Raw genomic sequence first — 11182 nt, 5'->3', positions numbered from 1 at the left:
GACTGCGGCTTGGTTTTCACTCAGGCCTGGAGTTCCTGCCAGGAACCGGCCTCTGAGGAGAAGCGCGCCGAGCTGTCCCCGCTGGCGCAGCCGGGGGACGGGCCGCAGGGATCAGAGAGCCCCCCCACCACGCCGCCTCAGCCGGGCCGCGGGGCGAGCGCGGCTTCCCGGAGCCGCCGTCCCCGCTAGGCCCCCGCCGGCCATGGCCGTACGGCGAGGCGGGAGGCGGGCTGGCGCCACGGGGACGGGGAGGCGGGGGAAGTGTGTATCCCGCGCGGCGATTGGTTCCCGCCGGACGAGGGGGCGGGATTAAGGGGAGGAGCGGCGGCGGGATTGGACGGAGAGCGAGGGGCATCCGCCATGTGAGCGTGGATAGGGTTTCGCGGGGAGGGCAGGGCCGCTGGCGATTGGCTGCGGCGCGGCGGCGGGCGGGGCGCGGGAAGGCTATAAAAGGGGCGCTTGGCGGGCGGCGGCAGTCGGCGGCCGGTCGCGCTCCGCGGTTGTTTGTCGGTCGGCGGCCGCTGCTCCCGCGAGGATGTTCGAGGCGCGGCTGGTGCAGGGCTCGGTGCTCAAGCGGGTGCTGGAGGCCCTCAAGGACCTCATCACCGAGGCCTGCTGGGACCTGGGCTCGGGCGGCATCAGCCTGCAGAGCATGGACTCCTCGCATGTCTCCCTGGTGCAGCTCACGCTGCGATCCGAGGGCTTCGATACCTACCGCTGCGACCGCAACATCGCCATGGGCGTCAATCTCAACAGGTGGGGAGCGGGCAGCGGCGGGGGCCTTCTCCGGCCACGGGGGCGGGCCCGGGACCTGAGGCGCTGAGGGGAGCGGGGAGCGGGGACCGGGGGGGGGGGAGGGGGTGCGGGGCGAGGGGCCGCCTCTGCGCTCGCCGTGCCGGGGCAGCGGCTGCCGGGGCGGGCGGGGGCCCCTGGGAGCCCGTTCTCTACCCTTCTTCCCGCCGCCCTTCCATTCTCCTCAGAACTCTCGCGCCGTTTTTGGCGGGGCGGGGCTCGGCGGCGGTGACGTCACTGCCGGCGCCCAGTGGCGGGAAAGCCCATTCGGGAGCGGGGGAGGCCGAGCGCGGCCCGCCATGGCGCCTCGGCTCCTGCCGCCCGGGGAGGGGGGACACAACGAGCCGAATCTCTGCTCCTTCTGCGCAGCTCCGCAGGCCGCGTCTGAGGCTGGCGGCTGCTCCTTGCTGGCCTTGTATTCGCGCTCTGTAGTAGGCTCGGTCTGCCTGCAATCTTGGGAGTCACCTACCTTTCTTTTATCCCCCCGCCCCAGCATGTCCAAAATACTGAAGTGTGCTGGAAACGAAGACATCATAACTCTCCGAGCAGAAGACAATGCAGATACGTTGGCTCTAGTGTTTGAAGCACCAAGTGAGTGTTAGATGTGGAAACTAATTTGCTACTGTGATGGTTTTAGGTGGTCTTCACAAACCATGCAAATGCAGGAGGGAAGGAAATGACAGTAAATAGTTCAGAAATGGGAGGGGTCACCTGATACTTAAACTCTTGAAACAGTCTGGAGATGTAAGCTTAGTCAACCTGACCGATGCTATTTTTGTAAGAGAAAGACTCTTCTTTAGGCCACCTGCAGATGCTCTTGGTGGGTTGCTGTCCTCTTACAGCCTGCAAAAGCCTGTTTGGGTCACTTTCAGATTTCTACCTCTAATTAAACAAGGTAGCTCTTATTGTCATAATTTAGATGTTTTTTTTACTGGGGGGGGGGGGGGGGGGGGCGCAAAAGTTAAATTCAGGATGATAACTTCTTGGAAACAGTTGGTCAAACTATGCTTTCTTTCTTTAGATCAGGAAAAGGTTTCTGATTATGAGATGAAGTTAATGGATCTGGATGTGGAGCAGCTTGGAATTCCAGTAAGTAGTGGCTCGAATGACTGACGACACTGCCTCTTAGAAATGGGTGTTTTCCCATGTTTGCATCAGACTTGAAGTTTGAGCTTGTAAGATAACTTCCTTTGGAAAGACTAGACAACCTCAAGTGTAGTGACTACATTAAGCTTCTTGGTAGAAGTTTAATTGTGACACTTCCTTCGCAGGAACAAGAATATAGCTGTGTAGTGAAAATGCCTTCTGCTGAATTTGCGCGCATCTGTAGAGATCTCAGCCACATTGGTGATGCAGTTGTCATCTCCTGTGCAAAAGACGGTGTGAAATTTTCATCTAATGGAGAGCTGGGCAATGGAAACATTAAGCTGTCACAGACGAGTAATGTGGATAAAGAAGAAGAAGCTGTAAGTTAAGCGTTCACAGTTACTGTGATGTCTTCAATGTTGAGGTTTCTACTAATATGACATTCTCTGACCTATTGGGGGCTAAAGCTGGCTGATTGGATTGTGTATTTCTCTGGTTTATAGGTTGGAGGCAACAGGTTGTTGCCAACTTTAGGCCCTTATCTCCAGGGCCAGCAAGCTGTGCTCAGCAGAGCAGAGTGGGGAGTAGCGCTTGTCTGCCTTTGCTTGAGATGTCTGAATTACTTGAGAGACTTAAGGGGACTTGCTGCAGCTTGCTTTTATTGAAGTCTCACCTGGTTGATGGTTTTCTAGGTCACAATAGAGATGAATGAGCCAGTCCAGTTGACCTTTGCTCTGAGGTACCTGAACTTTTTTACCAAAGCCACTCCCCTGTCACCTACGGTAACACTCAGCATGTCTGCAGATGTTCCTCTTGGTAAGTAGAAGCAGCTCTCCTTGAAAAATCTTGTAGAATGCCACCACCTTAGAGCTGCGTTAAGAACTCCTGAATGAATGTCTTGTCTGAAAAACCTTCTGAATACTGTTCTTTTTCTTTTTCCCAGTTGTGGAGTACAAGATTGCTGATATGGGACACTTAAAATACTACCTGGCTCCAAAGATCGAAGACCAACAAGAAGGCTCTTAATTGGAGTAGGACTGAGGGGGAGATCTGGTCAGCTCTTCAGAGGACAACTGAGTTTGAGAAGGAAATGGTGGTGTTAGCAATTTCAGTGCAGTGGAGCATTGTATGAGCACTGTTAGGCATGTTGTATAGATATCTTTTGTACATATTTTTCAAGTTACTATTTTGCTATACTGGTGTCATTGGAAGTAGATTTTTAGTCTGTTCCTGTACCTCCAATAATCTCTTAGATACTGTCTGGAGGTGAAATATCTTACTCCTTTCAACTTGTGTTAGAGAAGGGGTGCAATATTTTAACTTGAGTAAAGATGTTTCCTAGAGTTTCACCTGTGGAACTGTAGTTGACTAGAGTTGCTGTTCAGTTACGCTCCGAGTTTATTCGACTATTTCATCCATTTATTTTTGAAGCTGGTATTCTAAGTGAAACATTGAAAATGGAAATAAAGAATATAATTTCATGGGTTTTATCCTGTTTAAATGTGGATGGATGAATCAATGTGCTGTCAAACTATGCTAATGTACCCTAGCTCCTTTTTCAAAGGCACTGCACCAGGCAAGCTTGTGGGTTGGGTTTTTTTGCGCTGGAGTTACCAGCTTCTGTGTTGATCCCTTAGATGTGTTGAAATTGAGGGGTGTGGTTACAGTTTGAATAACTGATTGGTCTGTGATGCTGTTTCCTTTAAGCAGAGGAAGTTTGTGAAAGTTTTCCTTAAAATGCATTAGCTTCAGCAGATGCCAGAGATGCCTGTAGCAGGGACTGTTCCTGTAGCTGTCACTCTGGCCCTCGGTGAAGTCGTGAGGGTGTGTAGGCATGTGCCCCAGTGTGGCTGTGACAGAAAACCGCTTGGTCTGGTGGGGATTTGTGTGAACTGTTCCTGGGTGTGGTTCTGTTGTTTCTGGCTGGTTGATGTTGAGCCACTCCTCAACAGGTTGCATTCATTGAGTGCCTTTGTCCCACACCTTGCTTGCTTCTATTGATGTGTAGTGTGCTTACTGTGCTACCAGCAATTCCTGTGTTATGTTCGTATTGATGAAGATCTAAAAATAAGACTTACACCATGTTTCACCCTGAAGGTTTGATCATGGAAAAACAAGATCTGAAAACAGTTTCAGGCAGCTACTGTGGTTTTTTCTTCAGTTACCATATTGCTACCAGCTAGCCATAAATCCTTACCCTCTGTCTGGAACCTGAGTGACTCCACTTTGTCACTAATGACAAAACAATGAAAAGCAATTTAGTTAGCTTGATCAGTGCTGTGTGGTAAGTAGTACTTAGAGGCTCTTTTAGGTGCTGTGGGTATGCTTATTCTTCTAGGAGGCTGCGTGCTTCCCACTAGTCAGCAATACAGGACTGACTAGAGCATAAACTGCCTGAAAATTTGACACTTGGAAAACCCAACCGATTTAGCAGGAGAATTTCACAAGGTGGCAGTACTGATTAAGAAACAAATTCTGCTGTGTCAGAATGATGCAGCTACCATTGTGGTAGAAGCTTGTCCCTGCTCAAAGCTGAGGGACAGGATTTCTTAATGCCCCTGCTGTTGATATTTTTTTTTCTGTTGGTAGTAGCACTGCGTTACTAGTAGAGGTGGTTTAGACTCTTGTTTTCTTCTGCTGTGATGGATGCAGATAGCTCCCTGCATGGTTTTCAGTTCCCATACTGAGCTTTGTCTTATGTCTCCAGAGCATACCCCACTTATTCTCTTGAACTTTTTTAGCCTGCTGATTAATTCAGCACCTTTTAAGAAAACACCTCAAAGGCGAGATCTTCAGCTGCCCTAAAGTTTTTCAGCAATTGCTGAGTTACTGCCCTGAACAGTACTAGTACTGTCTTAAATAACCAGGAGACTTTTCACTCCAAATGCGATGCTTCTCAGATTGGATTGCCATTGTGGTACATGCAAGTACGACAAGCAAGCATGTGCTTCAGCGAAGAATCAAAGATTCATGATGTTGAAATAGGGAAGGATTCTGGGTTTCAATGATGTGCGTAAAGCTGGGCTAGTGATTGAAGCAAATTTTTTGGTGCAACCTCCTGCTGTAGTGGGGGTTACAAAACTCTTGTGCTATTCTACTCATAAACACATTGTAAAAATAAGCTAGATGGTTTAGTTGCTTATTTTTACAGCTGTAATGACCAAATTGAGTAGCCGTATGTGAGAAACATCCTTTAACAGTAGTGTCTACGTGCTTGTGTTCTGACTTGTGTACTGTGTGCTTTCTGGATAAGTCCTTCGAGATGAATGTTCACTATGCCATTGTCATACCCAAACAATCAAAATTAAGATGTTCCCTTAAAAAAAAAAAAAAAAAAAGCTGAGGAAGCTTAGTAAATCCTGTGAGTGTTTCTCCATGTTTGAGAGAGTAAGCTTTTGAAGTTGATATATTTAGACTTTCTTAGCAAGGAGAAAAAGGGGGAAGGAGGGAGAAATCTATGAAATTTAAGATTAGGCTTTTTGGGCTCTAAATCCAGTGTGTACTTTATTAATTTACAGGAACTGGAACCATGGCAATTCCTGCGGTTTCCTTGTCTGGAGCAGTTGGAGGAAGTAGATCCCCAGTTGTCTGTCATCTGATGGGTTAATACTGGTCCGGGTGCTAGAAATAATTTTCTGGCTATAGCTTGTCTGTCACATATTTTGCCCTAATGAAGGGCAGTGCTGTGTCTGATGGTTCAGTTATGTCCAGATCTTCCTGTAGGAAGTCGACTTTAAAGCACGTGTAGGAGAAATGTGCGTGAACATGCTGTTTCACAAACGAATGCAGCCCCAGAATGACAGATGAGCTCCGGTGGGTCTTGTGTGACGCGGGCCTGGGTGACCAGGATGTGGTCCACGCCACCCTGCCCGAGGACACTAATTCCAGCTGCTCATCTGGAGTCCGAGGCCAAAAATAACCCAGCGGAGCTGAGCCAGCGAGAAGCTGCTGCCACAACCTGGAAGGAAATTGCCGTCATAGGAATAAACTTCCTGGGTTGTTCTGCGGCCAGGGCAGCGCGGAGGAGAAGCGGCTGCAGGAGAGATGGGCTCGACCAGCAGCATGGATGGCAGGTAACCGCCTCTGGGTGTTTTTGATCAACGTTTTGAAGTGTGCGAGGCAGGGTGCGCAGCCTGGAGTTTTGGGGGGGTCCCCAGGCGTGTTGGGAGCTTCCTGTTCAGCAGCAGGGAAACCATTTTGGGTCTGGAGGAGAGGGGCGGGCGGTGTTTATCCTGTCAGATTTGAGCTCCTGAAAGGGCAAGAAGTGACATTCCCCCCTGTGCCTTATTCCTGGGCACAGAGGGTTGAAAAATATATTGCTCTTGTTTAGGGGGTGAACAGGATTTTGGCTCGAAGTGCCGTGTTTGCGTTTACTGGCAAGCTCGCCTGGTGAGCCTGCGCTCTGCTCGGGGAGCATTCCCCCGGGCAGTGCAGGTTCTGACTGCGTTTAAAACATGACTGTAGCGCATCGTATTAGAAAACCTCAATTACAAGTGTGATTCACCATTTATTTGCTTCCTAAAGGGCACAGCACTGAGCTCGTTTGTGATCTTGAACCCCTGTAGAGCACAAGGATAGTGAAGCTTAGTGGACTTGAACCTGGCCCTTAAACAGGAGATCTGAGTGGTTTGGGTTTTTTTACATTTGTTTTTAATAGCTGCTTTCTTGTTGATAAGCAGGTGATGGGAAGGGCAGGACAACTTACGCAAGTGTAGATTGGAAATAATTTCTAGGAAGCCACTAGGAATAGCCTGATAAGTAATGGGACAGTCAGTAAGGACTCCCATGGTACTTTGAGAGTAAAATAGGGTAGAGTCAGGAAATCTGACACATTTCAGATGTGCTGATTTCTTTTGACTTTTTCTCCTCCTGCACGTCTACCCCAGGGCACGTGGGAGGCCTTGGGGGTATTTGAGTACTGTGACCTGAAAAACACAGATGTATAAGTGGCTGAGGATGTGAGTGTTACCACCCTGTAGGTGGGTGGTATTTCCATTATCGATGGGGCTAGAAATGTTTTGTCTGTGCTTGGGTTTGGCTACCAAAAAAAAGCAACAAGTTCCAAGTTAAAGGTACAGCTGTGGGGGTTTAAGATCAGAGGGTGCTGGGTTTTTTATAGAAGTCAAATTTACTACAGGAGGAACAAACCTGATGGCAGGGGAATGTGCCAGCAATTAGCAAGAGGGAGGCAAAGGCTTTCAGTTCAAGTGGAGACTAAATATTTTGAGGATACGCCAGTGTTATAGAAAAAGCATCTTTGTCCCTTCCTGTTGGAACAGTTGGGATATGCACTTTTGTCATCTTTATTCCGTACTTTCTCAGAAAATAAAGCTACTGAAGTTGGAAAGCGAGGGAAGCCTACTGCCTGCCTCGCTTCTGGGAATTGTAGCCCTGGGCTGCAGTGCGGCTTCAAGGCTGTGGGTGAGCAGCCACCAAATGCATGGGAGAAGTGGTCAGGCCCTGTTAAATAGCTGTGCAGTGAATCGGGGATGTGTTGGCAGGCCAGATCCAGGCTTCAACTCCTGAGAAGTTGGGCTTCAAGGTGCAGAAGCAAGCTGGCTCTGCCCTTCTCTCCAGGACTGTCACTGCTGGCAGCAAAACTGCAGGGCTTGGCTTCATGGCATGGTGAAATTGCAGGGTATGGCTCTGGCGTAACTAAATAAAGCTCTACCCTGAACGCTGCCTCCCTCGCAGCTAGACAGACAAGTGACTTATGCTTTTTAGTTCCTTGCTGGTTTTTTCGTTACCTCATCCACTAATCACTCTGTCCCCTTGTCATGTTCCCTCTGAGTCATAACCTGAGCAGTCTTGGGAATGACAGTTCCATTTCATTCTCGTTTCCAGTGGTTGGGTTTTTTTGTGTTGGGTTGGTTTTTGTGTTTTTTGGTTTTTTTTTTTTTTAAAAATGGATCTATTGCAAAATATCTGGCTGGTTGAAAAGCTGCTTTGTTTAGTTCTGGTTTGGGTTTATTTGCTAGTGTCCCTGTTCAGAAATAGCTGGACCTCAGACATCTCCCTGCTGGAAGTGTGATCTCCTTGCGAAATGAGAGCTGATTTATACATTGTATATTCTGGAATTTCTATCTTACTTTAAATGCAAATTCTACCTTAGTCTGACTTTGCTTTCAAATATTGGCAAACCCTGTTGCAGCTATATCCATGCCCCTGTATTTTAGGCTTAAATACAAAGTTTTGTTTGAAAAGAATTTATGAAGAACAAAGATGCCTGTTTGTTAGTACAGACTTGACACTGTTTCAAGTAAGAAACTTGATCCATGTCTCTCAGATTCTATTGTCCAGTTTGCTCTGATATTTTTTTTGCTGTTCTTCTCACTTTCCAGGTTCTAGCTGATGCTCAGGCTTCCTTGTAATGATGCCATCACGGACAAATCTGGCTGCTGGGATTCCCAGTAGCAAAGTCAAATATTCCAAGCTCTCCAGCACTGATGATGGATATATTGACCTGCAGGTAAAAACTGGGGAAGAAAACCTCTTTCTGCTGCTGCTGCTCTGACTGTAAACTACTAGGAAAGGCTGCTATAGCTTTGCATGTGCCTGGGAGGCTGCTGCTTTGTTTATCTCTAGTAGAACAGCCTCAGCTCAGAAAGGTACAAAGCTAGCTGTCAGCCACCACTTGAGCCCTTCTCCAGAAAGCCTGTAGAGCTTAACTGGAAAGACTGCTTGTTTAATAGGGCCAGATGCTTTTCTTTAGAGGGAGGTGAAAATTGGAGCAGATCTGGAAGCAATGGGTGTAAATGCTGGCTCAGACAGCGGGGTCTCTATGGGCAGGATTCCTTGCAGAAGGGCTGTTACAAAGCCCTGCAGCAGAGCTGCTGCAACAGTTTGTCCCATGTCATCTCTGCTAGCTGTGGGATGCATATTTCTGCCATGGTGGGAGGGGAACTGTGCTGAGTTAAGCTTTTTAATATTTGGGTTTTTTTGATCCAGTTCAAGAAGAGCCCACCAAAAATCCCTTACAAGGCAATTGCACTGGCTATTGTGCTCTTCATGATCGGGACCTTCCTCATTATCATAGGAGCCCTCCTCTTGGCAGGATACATTAGCAAAGGCGTAAGTGGTTTGATTACATTTCTGTTGCGAGTTTTGCATTGCTTGCCCATTCCCCAAAGCCTGCCATGAACCAACATGTTCAGTGTAGAAATTCAGAGCAAAAGGCCTGCAAGGAAGAAAATAATCCCCTCTGCTGCCTCACTGATGTTTGCTGTCAGCCCTATTATTCTGGCAGCAGAGCCCTGTGATGTCTTCAGTTAGCAAGTCTGGAGCAGGTTCGTAGCTGGATGGGAGATCTGCCAGGGAGGGCCGAGTTTCTCTGTCCTCCCTGGGGTACAGTTTCATTTTAATGCTACATCCGTGCAGAGGTCAGCTTGTTGTCCTGGAAAAACTTCATCCTAGGATCATCACTCCTCTAGTGAAGATCATTTGGTAACTTCTGTAGGAGATACCAGACTGCTAGATAGGACGTAGCAGCACTTTTCTCATCTCTCTGTATTTATGATCCATTGAAAGGGGATCTGTTGTTTGTGGCTGACTTGGTGCTCCTCTGTGGCACACTTCTTTTACCTTGTGCCATATGGAATTGCTTTACGGTTGGCAGCTGCTGCTTATCATTGTGGAAACAGTAGTATTCTGGCTGTATCGGAAGCAGTCCAGGCACAGATAGGAGAGCTTGTTCGCAGCTGGGCATGCAGCACCCAGCATGTGGCTGGCAGTTTCGTTACGTGGTTAGTGTTAGGAGGTGCCACCCCTCCTACCCGAAGGAGAAGTTCAGTTGAGGGTTTCCTGTAGCAAGGAGGAGATGCAGGGGAGAGGACTTGAGCTCAGCCTGAAGAAAAATGAGATGTTTCTGAATTTAAGATGAATTTTTGCTTTTTGTCAGCTAGCCAGGCCTTAGGAATGAATAGTTGAGGCAGGACTTAAGAAATAGGGAAGACCCCCCCCCCACCCCCCCCATACAAATCTCCTCTTACTGCACTTGCCTGTCTCTCTTCTGCAGGGAACGGACCGTGCCATCCCTGTGCTCATCATTGGGATCCTTGTGTTTCTCCCAGGCTTCTACCACCTCCGCATTGCATACTACGCTTCCAAAGGCTACCGGGGCTATTCCTATGACGATATCCCGGATTTTGATGACTGAACAATGTATTTAATTGCATTATAATTAGGTTGGTGGTAAGAGCTGTTAGTTACCCTGGATATCAGAGGGGGCCTTGTAAGATTGTAGATGAAGTATATCAGTCACAAGATGCCAGTTCCAGGTTTTGAAGTATTGCAGGTTTTTCATTTGGGGGGGAGAGGGCTTGAACACAGAATTGACCAAAAGGATTGCAACATTAGGTGGGTAGAACATGTGATTTATTGTATTTTTCCTCTTTTGGTTACATAATGCTGGTTGCTTGTAAGAAGTTCTTCTTGGGCAAGCCAATTCTAGCAATTATCCAAAAATAGATGAGCCAGTTTCAGCAACAAAGATACTTGGTTTTTCTAACTGTTTTATAGAACTCTGTTTTAGTTTTCAGTGAGATTGTGGTTTTCACTAGGTTTATCTTTGCAGATAAACCAGCATAGTTAAATTCTCCTTTTGCTCTCTGTCCATGAGAAATGCTTCCAATCTACTTGTCCTGTGCTTGTCTGGAGTAACAAGTCACATGTGTACAAGAGGGGGAAAACTGGACTTGCATGAAATACTTTACATGTGCATTTGCTGCACAACTCCTTGTCAGAATGACCAAGCTTTTTTACTCGGCAAACACACACTTCAGGAGCAAGCTTTTTGCCATACCGCTGTTACTTTTGGCAAAATCCACTTATCCTTTAAAAGGACTATTGTTGGATTTTTGCTTATTATTTTAAACAAACTGAATGGATACAGGGAGAATTGGAATTTGGACCAGGACTTAAGTGTCTAGATACAAAAAAACTTGGTTTTGACTAATGTGGATCTTGGAGACACTTGAATTCCATCTGTCTGTATGTATATTTGGAATAATTTTGTCCTTGTCTAGATAATATGCTGTGCATAACTCCCTAGACCAGTAAAAAGGAAATCTCTATAGTTTGTACTTAAGTCCCATTTGTATTGTTTTGCTAGCTTCAGCGATAGGTTATTCAGGGAAAACAGATTGGTAGCTCTATTTTGTGTAAAATAAAAACAGTCTGTCTCTTGAAGTGGGAATGAATTCAGTGTCCTGGAGAACAAGTATGTTGACAAGTAGTGATGCAAGTAGATGTATTTAATATGAATAAACTTCACTATATTCTGTGTACAAATCATAACCTTGTCTTT

General features: G+C 47.1%; 2 protein-coding genes across 2 annotated transcripts; both read left to right on the top strand.

Moving 5' to 3' along the window:
- Positions 1-481: 481 nt before the first annotated feature.
- PCNA (proliferating cell nuclear antigen) lies at positions 482-3359 on the top strand. The gene is made up of 6 exons (XM_049831194.1): positions 482-756; positions 1286-1383; positions 1814-1881; positions 2064-2258; positions 2571-2694; positions 2822-3359. Exons 1-6 carry the CDS (start codon positions 536-538, stop codon positions 2902-2904), a joined length of 789 nt encoding a protein of 262 aa, XP_049687151.1. The 5' UTR covers positions 482-535; the 3' UTR covers positions 2905-3359.
- Positions 3360-5335: 1976 nt separating this feature from the next.
- On the top strand, positions 5336-11172 carry TMEM230 (transmembrane protein 230). The gene is made up of 4 exons (XM_049831196.1): positions 5336-5951; positions 8220-8347; positions 8827-8949; positions 9893-11172. Exons 2-4 carry the CDS (start codon positions 8249-8251, stop codon positions 10031-10033), a joined length of 363 nt encoding a protein of 120 aa, XP_049687153.1. The 5' UTR covers positions 5336-5951; positions 8220-8248; the 3' UTR covers positions 10034-11172.
- Positions 11173-11182: the final 10 nt, after the last annotated feature.

Source organism: Accipiter gentilis, chromosome 28 (genome assembly GCF_929443795.1).
Source record: "Accipiter gentilis chromosome 28, bAccGen1.1, whole genome shotgun sequence".
In the NCBI taxonomy this organism is placed as follows: domain Eukaryota; kingdom Metazoa; phylum Chordata; class Aves; order Accipitriformes; family Accipitridae; genus Astur; species Astur gentilis.
This window is presented reverse-complemented; position numbering and strand designations above follow the sequence as displayed.

What these genes read in the sequence shown, in the direction of transcription:
- PCNA (XM_049831194.1), top strand. Translation starts at nt 536, where the DNA reads ATGTTCGAGGCGCGGCTGGTGCAGGGCTCGGTGCTCAAGCGGGTGCTG. An exon ending in TCTAGTGTTTGAAGCACCAA is followed by an intron (nt 1,384 to 1,813) that starts GTGAGTGTTAGA and finishes TTCTTTCTTTAG; the next exon opens with ATCAGGAAAAGGTTTCTGAT. An exon ending in TGGAGCAGCTTGGAATTCCA is followed by an intron (nt 1,882 to 2,063) that starts GTAAGTAGTGGC and finishes CTTCCTTCGCAG; the next exon opens with GAACAAGAATATAGCTGTGT.
- TMEM230 (XM_049831196.1), top strand. Translation starts at nt 8,249, where the DNA reads ATGATGCCATCACGGACAAATCTGGCTGCTGGGATTCCCAGTAGCAAA. An exon ending in ATGGATATATTGACCTGCAG is followed by an intron (nt 8,348 to 8,826) that starts GTAAAAACTGGG and finishes TTTTTGATCCAG; the next exon opens with TTCAAGAAGAGCCCACCAAA. An exon ending in CAGGATACATTAGCAAAGGC is followed by an intron (nt 8,950 to 9,892) that starts GTAAGTGGTTTG and finishes TCTCTTCTGCAG; the next exon opens with GGAACGGACCGTGCCATCCC.